The sequence below is a fragment of the Mya arenaria genome, chromosome 6 (genome assembly GCF_026914265.1).
Source record: "Mya arenaria isolate MELC-2E11 chromosome 6, ASM2691426v1".
Taxonomy (NCBI): domain Eukaryota; kingdom Metazoa; phylum Mollusca; class Bivalvia; order Myida; family Myidae; genus Mya; species Mya arenaria.
This window is the reverse complement of record NC_069127.1, coordinates 19,715,911-19,730,962: the sequence shown is the minus strand read 5'-3', so window position 1 is coordinate 19,730,962 and position 15,052 is coordinate 19,715,911. Positions and strand designations below refer to the sequence as shown.

The 15,052-nt window shown below is 33.5% G+C and overlaps 1 protein-coding gene across 2 annotated transcripts in view; it reads left to right on the top strand.

The window, feature by feature from the left end:
- The first annotated feature begins 1,153 nt into the window (after window positions 1-1,153).
- Window positions 1,154-15,052, top strand: part of LOC128237192 (uncharacterized) — a 65,250-nt gene continuing 51,351 nt past the window's right edge. For both annotated transcript variants that reach the window (XM_052952499.1, XM_052952498.1), the window contains exons 1-2: window positions 1,154-1,272; window positions 6,064-6,229. In XM_052952499.1, the coding sequence (XP_052808459.1) occupies window positions 6,091-6,229 (139 nt within the window). In that variant the 5' untranslated portion in view covers window positions 1,154-1,272; window positions 6,064-6,090. The remainder of the gene's footprint in view (window positions 1,273-6,063; window positions 6,230-15,052) is intronic.

Below are 15,052 nucleotides of genomic sequence, written 5' to 3'. Positions count from 1 at the left end.
ATGCTACAAGCTTTTGCTGAATAGGGTTGTACTAACGGTTTTTAAAATTGTGGTCTTCATAGACAATATTTGAGCGAATATCAACATTTGTTAAAGGGTTCCAGCTGGCAGTATTTTAGCGTTGACACTTTTGCCACACTTCGTAATATATTGTTTTTCTAAAAAGTGCATTCTACAAACCATGAGCAAGTCCCTTTAACATATCAACGTTTGGTTAGAAAGTGAAAGTTGCATTATGAAACACAAATTATAATACAATAACTTTGCATTAACATAACATCATTACTTTAACCTCATGTTCATTAATGATACCAGACTCTGGGTCAAAGGGTCCCGGTTCATTCAACCGAGCTCAGTCGATGATTTGTAATGGCAGCAATTAATGGTAAAGATATAAGTGGTTCCTCGTTGAATGTAAATAGAACCTTTATATAAACAGCATAAGTGTATCATAGTGCTTCAAATGTGTATTTTTATTCGTCAGTCTCTTGTTCAAAGCTGCATACGTAACATCAAGCTTCTTTACATATATTCTTAGGTCGACCAGACATACAGCAACTATTTCTATGATTGCAGTCATGCATTGAAATGCAATTTTATGCACTGCATCACACTGTTCTAAACAGTTATATTCTGGAAATGTTCAGTACATACTTTATTGATAGAAAAGGGTAGATATAGAAATATGAACTCAATGCAATATGAACAGTGTTGAAAATGAATACCACTTCCTACCTACATGTCCATTGTATCGTTACTTAAGTGTAAATGTTTGTCAAAATTTGTAACATTATTGTCAACAACAAATGCAAATATCTTTAAAGAAACTTATTTATATCAAGCTTTTAAACGGCGAGGATAATAACTTTCATGTTGATAAAATATTTAAATGATGATAAGCTTAATTTTAACGGTGATACTTGCAACCAATTAAAATTTAGTTTGTACTTTTCTCTCTAATATAATGATGACTTATTTTAAATTTCACAACCATTCTTGCTTGTTCAGTGTTATGAAAATGAATAAATTTAATGTATTTGCCAATAAAATATTGACTTGACTTGACTTGAAAATCGGCTTCTAGTAATCTGTTAATTGGGAATATTAGGAGACCGGCTTTCAAACTAAATTATTTGCGAATTATACAGATAGAAAAATATCGACACCGACAACAAAACTTCCGACAGAGGTCGCTAAAAAATAAGAAGAAAGTGGAGTATCGATTTAACAGTTTACTGTTTGTAGTTGCATAAATTTTCTTATGATTTATAGGTAGGATGACATTTTAGTTTTATTTTGTTTTATTTGAATTGAATTCCTGTCAATTGCATTATCTCAAACGAAAATTTCGTCATTGCAAGTGACACATCTGACAGTTCGAGTTGCGTTTTTTTTTTGTTATTTCACTCATGCTCATTGGCAGTGTCACGTTAAAATTGATATAGGGAAACATGTAATTTGTCTTAATTTTGCTCTAAATGTCAGGTTCTTTATTAAATTATGTACATACAATGTTTATTGCAAGACACTTTGACTTTTATCACGAAGAAGAATGAGTCTTTGCTTTCGGACTGAACTTAAAAAGTTTCCGAACGGATCAGATTATCGGAGAAGTTCAGATAAAGTGTAGTAAAACGACATTTGATGTTTTTCATTTTCTCATGTTTTACCTCTTACTGAATTTCACTTTCATCACCTGTAAGATCTGGGTGTTTTTAAATTAAAAATAATATATATTATTTCTGCCACAGTGGCATAGTATTTTTATCTGATGACCTGGCAGGTTCCATAGCAAATTGGTTGTGTAAGTCCTGCCATCAAATTGGGTGTCTCTGGTCTCTGTGTAACTGTTAGTGTAGTGCCCCTGCATGATATGGATTTCTTTGTCTAGCATTGTCGTCCCCACACTTTCCCTTAAACTGTCCATTAATTAAGCATTATTTCAATCTACGTTGAAAGAGGAAAGGAAAGTCTGTTAATTCAGGTTACGAATAAATCTGAAACTCCTTGCACAATTGCTTAATTTTATTAGGGTAAGTTTAAAAGGTGTTCTGACAAGTACCATTTGAAAGCTGCATGCCTGATTTGGCAAGGTAAGCAAAACAATTATTTCAAACACTGAATGTTAACAGTCCATTTGATTTTACATTTACAATTAAAACAATAAAACTTACTTCATCGCTTGCACAAATAGAACAGAAAATATTGTTTTTGTGTATAAATGAAACTTTCATCTTTAAGCTCAAATTTGATTTTTTATAAAACACTGAGCTCTTGCATCCCAACGTGACTAATCATTAGTCTAGTGACTTATCTACTCAATATTTCGTATTGTTAATATATGAGGGTATAGCCAGAAGTTCGTGGAATTACTTAATAAAATCAACACATATTTTTAACATTTTTCAACGAACGTCAGTTCGCTATAAAATCTATTTCAGCTGTTAATGAAATATAAACTGATGCATACAATATAATGAAACTACAGCTTTTTTATTTACATGAGGTCAGTATAGCCTCCGCAGTTCAAACGTCAGAATCTGATGTCAACGTCATAACTTTTCAAAGTAAGAGCCGTTCGCTTCAATACAACGTCGATTTCTCGCTACCCACTGTTGGTAAATGTCACTGAACCACTCTGACTTGTAAGAATACAGGCGTGTCTGAGCTTCACTCTGTAGTTCCTGAAAGTCATTAAAGCGTTTGCCTTTCTGTTCACATTTAAGTTTCGGAAATAGGGCAAAATCGCATGGTGCTAGGTCCGGCGAATAAGCGGTGTGGGGAAGGATTTCCGCTTCAAGCTGGATTGTCGCGGTAGCCTGGGCCTCCTCCGATCTATGCGCTGGTGCATTATCCTGGTGAAGAATCCACCCAACATGTAATGCCTGTGGTCTCTTTAATGCCATCGCCCTGTACAAGTCACGCCTCAAAATCTTAAATGGAGAACATAACTGAGGCTTATAACATAATGCATTTGTCGCGTTTTGCATACTTTATCAAATATCATAATTAAACCTAACACATATTCAAACCCATATTTTTAATCATAAACTTTTTTAAACCTTGTTTATTGCAGATTTAATCAAGAACTAAATATTGATAAAATGAATTTGTTATGTACCACTTTACCTTAGAATAGTAAGCACCCGTCATATATTGGCCCTGCCGAACTGCATGGAGTTGAATAACACCATGCACATCAAAGAAGACAATGAACATATGCTTTCCTATAGAGCAGGATGATCGTGCCTTCTTCGGAGGCGGGGAACCGGTAGTCTTCCATTGACTGCTTTGCTGTTTTGTCTCAGGGTCGTAATAAAACAGTCAGGTTTCATCGCAAGTGACTTTTCAAGAAAACGGTTTCCTTCCTTTTTGTACAGAGCAGCGTGATTCCTGTACTCTTTTGCTCATCTCATCTTCTTTCAGCAGCCGTGGAACCCAACGCGCACTCACTCAACTCATTTTCAAACTGTCTTTCATTATCCTCCATACCGACCCATAACTCATGTCCAACATCTTGCATATTTCATGAAGAGTGACTCGACGATCAGCGTCGACGATGTTTTTCACGGCCTCCACGTCACTTTCCGTAGTTTGTGAAACTGGACGCCCATACCTCACGTCGTCACAAATGCTGTCCTGTCCCTCACTGAACCGCTTGTGCCACTTGTACACGAGCATTTGCTTCACTTGAGTTTCACTCGATGCTTCATTCATCGATTTAAGTGTTTGCGATGGAGTTTTTCCTAGGTTCACACAGAACTGTATCACTGCCCGTTTTTTCAATCTGTCTTCTGGCGTCATTTTAATCAAAATTTAAATATACCGTTCAGTCTAAAATGCTTTCTTTGAAATAAACAAACTTACGCACTGACTTATTGACGTCACGTCAAATGTGCAAACTTTTGCGCCCTTTTATTGGCTTCAATGTGAGTGGTCAACAAAACAAGATATTGTCATGGGTTATTTTTAGCAACTGCGGAGGAATGCGCGACCACCTGTTTCCATAGTGATCACAACGTTTTCGTAATAACATGCTATACGATGAAAGTCGCATTCCTAATTTCAAATTACCTGATAAGTATTGTATGAAAGTTTTAAAGATATGCTGCATATTGTTTTCAATTTATCAAGCTTTTCCACGAACTTCTGGCTATGCCCTCGTATTTTCTTGAATGAAAAGACATATATAAATACTGATATTACTACTTGCCCGATCGGACAATTAGAATGAAAATAGGATGTCAAGGACCAACTTTGCCTTGTTAGGGATGATCTGACACCTGTTTTTGTTGAGCCCTGTTTTTGACAATTTTGTTGAAATCAATTATGTCCTGACTTTTAACATTTTACTTCAGGTAAGGCATGATTTCTTGCACATTATTATTTGCCCAAAGTTATTTCAAAGACTGGGTGTTTACAGTACACTCAACAAGTTAGACCCACTTTCCTCGCTCACTCATGATCACGGACTTCCTCCGAGGGTAAAACTGTTGCCCTCGCCATAATCCCACTGAGTTCCTCCGAGTGGCTGGTTTACCGCCAAGTTTAATATGAACAATAGCGTTGAAAATTGTCCGATTTTATGACCCCGCGGTAGAACTCCGTGTCTAATCAGATAAGCAAGAAATCATTCTTGTTCAGAAGTTATTTGTTTGTATGCTTATGCATTGTTAACCGTACAAGATTCTTACCAGCGTTTAATTTGTATTTGTGTCCGTAACCGCCAATTGAATATGGTCTTGGCTTGTTAATAGTAAACATTGAATCATTAATGTATTGCCACTAATTGTATAGCATCATAAAACAGCCGACAATTTACATGATTCTAAACCATGACCTCTGATGTCACATGCGGGATCAATTCAATATAGAATATACTATTTATTATTGGTGGTTAAAAATAGCTATGACATTTTAGGGAATTTTCCACAGAAAACGAGACAAGAAGGCCTTCAATCATGCGCTCTGAACTTTGAACACATGTTTGACCTCCTGATTTGTGTAATAAGTAACCTAGCCTTTTTCGGGTGAAATGTGTTTATCAATGTATTCAGTCATTAGAAAAAAACACGTTTATAAGATGCATGTGCATATAGTGAAATACGACTGCATTCATGTGGAAGGCTTACTTCATGCTAAACAGCCAGAGGAAAAAGGATAAGGCTTAAAAAAAATAATTGTTTGGTTAGGGTTACATCCTTAAAAATAATGGGTAGGGTAGGTAGGCTTTTTTTTTTTATTTTTTTTTTTTATTAGGTTTTATAAAAGAAAATAATTTTCATCATTGGAGAATGGTGTTAAAGCTATCTTCTGTATAAGCATTTAAGGTTTAAACTTAATATTAAAAAGCAATTTAAAAAAAAACGAGATTTTTTTTGTTTTTTTTGTTTTTAGTTTTTCATTTTTTTTTTCAAACTGACTATAAAAACGGTAGGGTCGGCGCCTATTCCGTAGGTAGGGTCGGATAACCCGAACCAAATGTATTTTTTTTTAGGCCTAATAGCAATTTACTGTAGCTGTCATACATAAAAAATAACTTGAGCGTAGTTACTTATCAAGTGTCCGCAGAGCTTTGCGGAGTTTAGCCCTTCGAGGAAAGCCGTGTTCATAATTCTTTGGTCGGTTGATCACCCTCTGAGGGCCTTAAATTCAAACTCTGAGGAACGCTGACATTCAATAAATCCATTGTGTTGGCCGCGATATAAAAAATATGCAGAGGGAAATAGAACATGGGTCTAACTCATTGAGTGTATTGTAGGTGAGAATTCTGTTGTTTTGAAATAAATTTGGAAGACTTGAATCTATTTTTTGCCGTTCCTAGACTCCCACTTTCTGAAAAAAATGCTTTTTTCTGAAATTGGCCATTTGATTCACACTTTTCAGAATCAAGTCAGTAAGAACTCAGTAAAATATTAACATACATCCAACAAACATTCAGCTTTTATCATAATCAGGCAGGCATCTTTTGGTTGAGTTCTGGGCTACAGTTACCACCGTAAGATAGGATTAAGAGAAATGTTAAAAAACCTAGTTGTCATAACTGCTTTTTGTCTGTTTCAGTATGGAAGCCAGTTGAGAGTGTGCGCCATGTTTTCCGTGCGAATTGTGAGTACGGACCATTACATGGCCACACCGATCCGTGGTCTAGACGTTACATACGCCGACCAGCGGGCCACAGAAGTCAAGAAAGTTCCTGTTGTGCGCATCTTTGGTTCCACTCCATCAGGTACATATCATTATTGTTTCATGGTCATCTATTATTGGGGCCATTATTTGTGAGAAGTATGACGTTGCTGAAATATCCCAAGCAGGAGGTGTTTTTCAGCTTGTCTGTGTTTCAAAGAAATCTTAATGGCCTTAGTGTAATCGGTGTCATTATACAAATTTTCATAATGACAATACATATACTTTAGATTGATTGTTATTGTACAGTAAGTTGGCTGATTCCAAAGAACCACAGTGGAGGTATTGTAATAGACTTATCATCAGTGTCTGTCGCATTGTGCAAATTACTTAAACTAAATACTATTACTAAAAAACATTCAAGATATTTAAATGAAACTTGGTACCATTGTTGCCAGAGACAATACAGAAATGTAGACAGCAAAGCTCATATCTCTGGCTGTAATAATTATTGAGTTATGCCCCTTCATGACATGAACAGGTGAGTGGTGGCATTCTCCCACTGGGGGTCTTGTTTTATGCATCAAATACCATTACTTTGTCAAAAATGCTTTGGAGGTCAACTGAGAAATGGGGGCAAGCATTAACAACCCCATCTGGTGCTCACAATATAGCTAGTCTGTTTCTGAAAGAGAAAAGTTTGAGTAAGTGACAAGAAGTAGGTCACATGCAAATAAACTGCCTTGCATTGGTTGCCAAACTAGGGCATTTTAAATATTAAATTACTTGATTACAGCTTTAAAAGTACACAAACTTTGGTTTCCAGACGGTGTGGTTGCTAATGTATTAAAGTCATCCATCTGAATGTATTTATTATATAAAAGATATATCTGCTGACAATTATGATAATAATGCTGATTGTAAGCCATTATATTGAGAAAGAAAGCAGGTTAAAGTCTGTCACATTTTCAATGAGAGACCTGCTCCCATTTTTCTGAAATTGGTGAGAGATTTTTTATAATAAATGAGTAAAGTGACATTTTGTGGGGTTTTCCGAAGACCCTTATTAAATGCCAATTTAAACCAGCGTAAACACAATGAATGAGGTTAAAAACGCTTGAAAACAAATGTACAAGTTATCGATGAAACAAATTGGTAAGCTCAATTCACAGCAAGAGAGACCATATTGGCTATGATGATGCTGTAAATTTGATAAAAAGGAAAAGGCACAAAATACACAAACTGCCAAGGAGAGCAACAATATATTGCATTTTTGTATTTTCAATGCGATTTAGACGATATTTATGTGAGAATTTGTGAAAATCGCACATTTGGTTAGAATTATCCCTGGAAAGTGGTTGCACAAAAATTTTTTTTTTATTTTTTTACAATTTGCTCAGGTCTATTGTTATGAGGTCAAAACAAAATTGTTTGCGCTAACATCTCGATATAATAAAATATAGTAGGCAGGTAGGCATAACTTTTTTCCTATTTTTTATTTGAGAACTTGGATTCTGTACCAATCTGATCTAAATCAGGGTTTATTACTTTGGTAGAAAATTTTAGATATGTAATGTCATATTTAACATGGTCACTCAAAAAATGCTCTTCAAGAAATTACAAAAAGAAACAACCACATAACGGCAAAAAAGTGTATGGTCAGGAGGAAAGAAATAGGGTCGGTCGCGTATGTTGAAAAGTACAAAAAAATGTTTACATGCAAGTACAATGTATTACAATTTGAGTCAATACCATCACAATTATGAGCTTATGAATCCTTAGAAACATATTTTGAATTTTGAAATCAACTTGATGTGTTGTCCAGATTTAAAAAAAAGTTGATTTGAAGATTTAATAACAAATAGTTATTATAAACATTATTAGGCCAAAAAAAATAAAATGTCTGTTTAGGGTAACCTTCCCAAAATTTCTAGGTAGGGTAGGTAGGGATTTAAAAAAAAAAAAATCAAAATCTGTCGTAAGTTCAGAAAAGACATTACTGACTTTGTTTTATCATATAAACAATAATTCTGATTAAAATCTGCATTTATCCGCCCTTCATAACTCTCTATTCCCTAACGAATATTTTTTTTGCTCAGAAATGGAAAAAAATAGTTAGAGTCGGCGCATTTTTATAGGTAGGGTCGGGTTACCCGAAACAGACATATTTTTTTTTAGGCCTTATGATAGTATAATAACATGTGCATGGTTGAATTAAAAAATGAAACTGTTTGGTTTAATTTCTTAAAAAAATTACAAGACCCATAAACTGTTCCTAGAAGTATAAATGTGTCAGATCTGTCTCCATCAACATTTGTCTAGCAAGTATTTAACATTAAATGCAATTTTACCCTCAGTCTAATAAAAATAAAAAACAATAAGGATTTGTATTTGATGATATTTAAGTCATCAGAGCTCATTGTTACTGGGATAACAAATGTATTTGTTTTTTTAAACTTATGCATAGATATTAAAGTAATTTATTCATAGCTTCGTCATTGTGAACAAAATATTGAACATGTTTGTTATAATATGATATCCATAAATCAGTTCAAGCTTTTCAGAAGTGAAATAAAAACCATATAAAATTATGTGGGGAAAAATGGGACAATGGCCATTAAAGGGACTAGATACCAGATGATACAAATGCAAGAAAAAAAGAAAATTGTCAGAAAGTAACATCAAAATTGATATCATTGTGTACATCACTTGAATCTTTACCTTACTGGTGACGATCACATTGCTTACCACACATGCATCTTTCGCAATTTATGCTCGTTTCTCCAATTTGAAATTTACTAGATTGTGTACCAATTAAATCTTAGTTAGTTTAAAAATAGCGTGGGTATATTTATCTGTACTTATAAACAGATATGATTTAAACTGGGAACCATTGTACGCTTTATTAAACAGGGAAACACAGATGAGACAGCAACATGATTGTTACATTTATTATTTTAAAAATGTAAAGTGCCCTCCTACTGGCTTGCATTGACTTATCTAGGCTTGTTTTGAGGAACTACTGTATGTGCTGATTGTTGAACCATCTGGTGTATTGCCCTTTTAATGTTCTTTCATTGTAGTTTCAAGCAGTTTTATACCATTGGGAGTTTCCTTAGGCTATCATGTGATGGAGTCCCAAGCCCATTTTGTTTTGGAGAAAAGAACATTTAAAGAGACACTCTTATTCAAAATCAATATCCTACGACCCTTCTATCCTCTATAATAGATAAATATGTGAATTTTTGGTCTTATATGCCGACGTGACAGAGCAAGCATTGACCCAGATAGTCATTCATTGCTAGAAAGTTTATATAATGAGTTATAAACTGTCCAAAATTCAGTATTAGAAAAAAAGAATGTAATGTCATTTTAGCCTTAAACAGAACACACCATTCTGACATGTCGGCAGGAAAGTAGGCCATAAAGTTTATTCTGTAACGAAGTCTATTGACGGTTGTACATTTCAATTCAGCTACCAAAACTTACATAAATATTATAACTGTAGGCATTTAATGGTGTCCATTATCCAACTTACAGCATGTAACCCTGTCTGAGTAGTCACTTTGGAATTGTCGTTATCTGCCCTAAGCAGTACAGCTTTACATGAAAAAACCTTGAATATTTCTCTAATATGAAGCCAGCCAGTGGTGATGTTTATATTTGTGGTGAGATTGACTCAGTGAATTGGCAGGCCTGTCTAGAGCTGATAGTGCTCTCGATGTCTTAGTGGTTCTGCCGTTCTCTCAATACCGGTAGCAAGAGGTTAGCTGTGTTTTGTGCCAATGCCAGCTACCTACCAGTTCACCCTGCAACTGTCTGCATAATTTAAGATGTTTTGCTTGTTTTCGAGGAGAAAATCTATTAGATTCATAAAAAAATGAAATTCTAACAGTCATAATCATTCTGTATTGTGAAATGTACTGGTTAAACTCCTATTTTACATTATATGTCTGTCTTGTAATTTTAGTTGGAAATAAACATTTTTTTACATTAAACTACAAACTTTGACTCTTTCATTTATTAGCTAAATGTGGGTGTGTCATGTCTATTAGTTACTTGAAGTGTGCAAGGTTTGTGGACATGTTATTGTGCAGAAATTTTTGTTTCTGTAGATGTTTTGAAATTTATGATCCTTAACTTTAGGCTACATTAATAATGCAAATCAAATAGCCTTAGAGGCCTTAAATTTCAAAATTTTATTTTATGTGAACTTTTTGTACCATCAAAAAGCTATAATGGATTCTATCTCTACAAGTGCTCTCAAACTGTAAGTTATTGTCGATATATAGTGATGAATTAGACAAATGCTGTTAGTTTAATTGTTTAAAAAATGAAATTTCTAATGGTAAAGGTACCTAAGTCTAATGATATAGCCATGACCTAGTTTCTGATTTCAGTCACATATATTCATGTGTTTAGATGAATAAGGTATGTTTAATACTTCCTCAAAATAGTCTAGACTGTTGTTGTAGAAATCCTGGCTGTTATCATGATATGATGTAAACATGCATTAGTGAATTATTCACTTCATTAATTTCATATAAATAGCATCAATAAAATCACTGTAAAATAAATGATAGTTCATTCTGAGAGGAACCTTAAATACAATGTACATTAGTTTATTAATTATGGAAGACTTAAAAACATATAGATGTGTGGGGTGTGAAATTTTAAATGAGGACAAATATTATAATGTTATGACAGCAAAGATACTATTAAAGTAGTATTGTAATTAGAGATAATAACATACAGCTAGTTGCCCTACATTTAAGTATCCTAACGTGCCTTTTTTAATTTGTTTGTTTTTCGGAGAAAATAGACTTGAATATTGTCACACCCTTGGTTTCGTTGTAAACATTGAAGTCAACATTGTGGTTTATGCAAAAACTTTAATCTAAGCAATAATGTTTAAGCTGAAAATAAACCTGTACAGAGTCAATACACCAGTCATCGAAATTAGAATTAACCCGAATTCCGACACTCAGGTGCTTGGCATCAAAATTCTGAACAAGCAGGCTGATACACACACATGTATAACAAGGCTAGTATATCTTGCTTTAATAATTGTAAAGTTTTGCACCTTTTTTACTTAAAAAAAACACTGACAAGCACTTAACTTGCCACTCTTGTCTTAGAAAAGAAAATGACAGATATTTAGAAGAAAAGTTCTCTTTAAATGCTTAAAATCATTGCTGAATTTTGACATGAATTAATTTTTACATCATAGTCCATGTGAAGTTCTTTTTTCAGACCTGTTAGGGGCTATAATGCTTTTTATTTGCTTGTTCTTTTTCAAGAGTATAAAGAAAGTAAGATATTTTAATCTACAAAATTTATGAAAAGTTAACCTTTTCCCTTGTGCCATAATTTTAATATCTGTGAAGATCTTTCATGTAACAATGAGAAGAATGTCTCTGTCTCCTGCCTTTTGTTTCCATAGACACAGCGAGAGAATGCTGTCTGCCATGCAAATTAGTTACCAGGGAAATAATTCTTCGCAAATAAAAGCAGGCATTTCCCTGAGGCAGAAAACCTGTGTCCCTGACTAAATCTTCTTGCCAGTGAACCCCCATTTCCATGTGTGCATCACAAATCTGTGTTGCCTATCATCTGTGTACAAGACCCAATAAAATTAGTGTAGACCCTCTCATTGTTAAACTTGACCCTTAAAAGACAACCATTGAATTTAGTCTTTTGGATGAACAAGCCCAAATTCATATACTAATGCTTGGCACTACATATTTGAAATAGCCCTGCTGTATAAAACACAGAATTTGAGGAAGCCCAGAAAGCATTTGACCAGTGCGGGGCTTGCGGGCTTGTGCTAAATTAGATCACTGAAAAGAGCTTCAAAGATGCCCTTTTGAAAAATCCCTATACCCTTATTTAAGTTGGGTCAAGGTCATCATTTATCACACAACTGCTCAGTCTTAACTGTATAATAGATAAAACAATATGTGAAGGGTTTTTACAACATATATGGTAATTGATTCTTTATGGATAGAGTCTTTGGAATAGCGATTAAATGTGACACAGTTTGCTATGTATGCATATTTAAAACAAAAATAAAAAAAATATTCATAACATGACATTGCTAAATTTAAGTGTAATACAACTCTAACCTTATATATATAGATACTTATATTACATTAGTGTGATATATATTTTGACATTGACGTCATTTCACCCTACTAATTTAGGGTTTAACTTTTAAACTGAAAAAGTCAAAACTGTCTTCATTTTTTGCAACAAATGTATATAAAGAATCTTACATGAGTTGCTATTTATAAACATTGTTTATGAAACTCACTGTTGGAAAATTATTAAGCTCGCATTGATTTTTTTGCTTAGAATATCATTTTATACCAGTAAATGTTTGTATTAAATAGCAACATGTGTTTACCAACATCAAAATTGACCCCAACTGAAAAAACAGTTGTATGAATAATCAAAACATATGAAAAAAGAAAAGGAATAGGTCCTATGATCTAAGCCACAAAAATACATAATTCTTTCTTACCACAAAAATATTAAATCAACACACTTTTTTTTTACCTATATATGTGTGGATAGTTAGGAATAGACAAGTTGATTACTTAAACCCTGTTGAAAGCTCCTCATGACTCCTTTACCTGATAGCAAAGACTGTGAACATTAGAATGTTTAAACAGCTCTTAACATAAACAATGAATCTGCCTCAATGTTTACATATTACACAATTTCATGTATTTTTTTATGTGGCATAAAACACTCTAGTTTTATGGGTCTACAGTGGTAAAAGGGATAAAAATATGGGTGGTCAGGTTTCAACGATAAAGGTGGAGTAACTGGGGGCATAACCATTTGACCTGTGCGCCTCCATCAGAACCAAAATTTATTGGTTTAATATGTTGGCAGGTGGTCTGGGGGTACTCCCCCTAGAAAATTTTAACGATTTCCCCCCCAAATTTACTGTTGGCACCTTATTTTCAAGAGTCGAGATCAGATTTTCAAGAGTCATATATAGTCCGTATTTCTAGATTTGTGGTTTTCATCATAAGTCATGTTTATTGTCCGTCATAAGACACGGGAAGCATATCTAAACTGCTTTTAAATCTTTCTGAAACATTTCACATAACAATTCTCAATATTCATGGTTTTATCAAGATCTAGAGTAGGAGTATTATTCATTCCGGAAAAATCTCAAGCCAAACAAAAAATGATCAATAAAACTTTAATGGAGTACCTTGTTGTCTCTCGTCCTCTCATGATGCTTATATATAATTCACTTTAACCTTCAGAATTTTGCCCGAAGTAAATGAACTCATCATATATTCCTAATGCCTTTATATTTACATTGATCATTTTAATAAATGGCGTACGGCTAAGCGAACAAATTTGTTATACCATGGATCTGTACTGAACACTGACAAAGTTTGCTGCAAAATGTTTCGATGTACAGTTATTACTGTATTCTCATGACTCAATCAATCAACAGGAAGTCAACATACACCTGTTCACTGTGTCCCCTAACCCCAGCCATGCACATATTAAACAACTTGCTATGAAAAATGTTTATTGTTTTTTTAAGCATTAAACATAAGAGATTTATTTATTATTAAACTGATACATATATATACAAGGTTACATGATTAATAAAAAAATACAATAGCTGAAGTGACACTCTTATTCAAAATCATTATATACACTTGTATAACAAACATCATTTTTGACTGATAAACCTTTAACCACTTACTTAATAATGCACTTATGGAAAATATTTATTACTGATAACAAGTTTGTAACCCTGTAACCTAGAAAACGCAAAAATATTAAATGATTGGTGAATGCTAAAAGATTCACTGTGATCTACTATTGTCTCATAACTTAGGTAGAAATACCGTGTTTTATGCACATTTCTTTCAAATTAAACTTGGTATCCTTCATAAGAACCATTGTTTTCGACATTTATTCATCCTTTTTGGAATATTAAAACAATTGTATTAATTGTGGTTAATCTTATTTGTGAGTAAGAGTGCATCTTTATGCATTTTTGTTTTCAAGGCCATGGCAAAAACTGCTGTAGTTATCCGTTCACCTAGTAATTTGCGGTTAAGTGAATAAAATGCTTATACAGGGCTTTTTCTGCCCATTTTGGGAAAAAGACCCTAGACATTTTGGGAAAATTTGCGTCGTGAAAATGCAGAAATTGGGAAATTTTTCAGTGAAAAGAAAAAAGCTGTCTAGTCTCCTGTGAATTAGGAAATGATTTAATATTAGTTTATTTTCCCTTTAAAAGACCCACAATGGCTGAAATATCAATCCTTGGGGTGTAAATATCTATTGCAATAAATCATGACAGATAATATTTCATATCTCTAAATGTGATGAAAATCAATGATTTCTGAGTTCAATTACTAAAAATACTTCACATCACATAATTTATTAGGATGTTGAAAATGAACCAGTACAGGTAAAAAGAATTTCTAAAAAAAAAAAAAAAAATTTTTTTTTTTTTTGGATTGGGATTTTTTTCTGAAGATTGGGAAAAATATCTTATATTTTGCTTTGGGAATGGGTCCGATAGTCGGACCCGTGGGTACTATAGAAAAAGCCCTGTTATATCATGATTACATTAATTTAAATCTGAAACTGGTAGGAGAGAACATTGGACTGTAAAGCCAAACATGTGTATGACAAAGTGAGCATTTGAACATACCAATATTTATTATAATATTGAGGCACTGCAGAAATTGCAAAATGCATAGAAATTAAAACATAGCTTTTCTTTATTTTCAAATGTCATTCATATGTGTCTAGGAACATGTCTTTTCTGTTTGTTGATATTTTGATATTTGAGTTTTGTCACTAACTCTATTAAAAATACATGTATTGTAAAAAAATGAGTAACTTGAGTCTGGATACCTTTTTTTTTTTTTTTTTT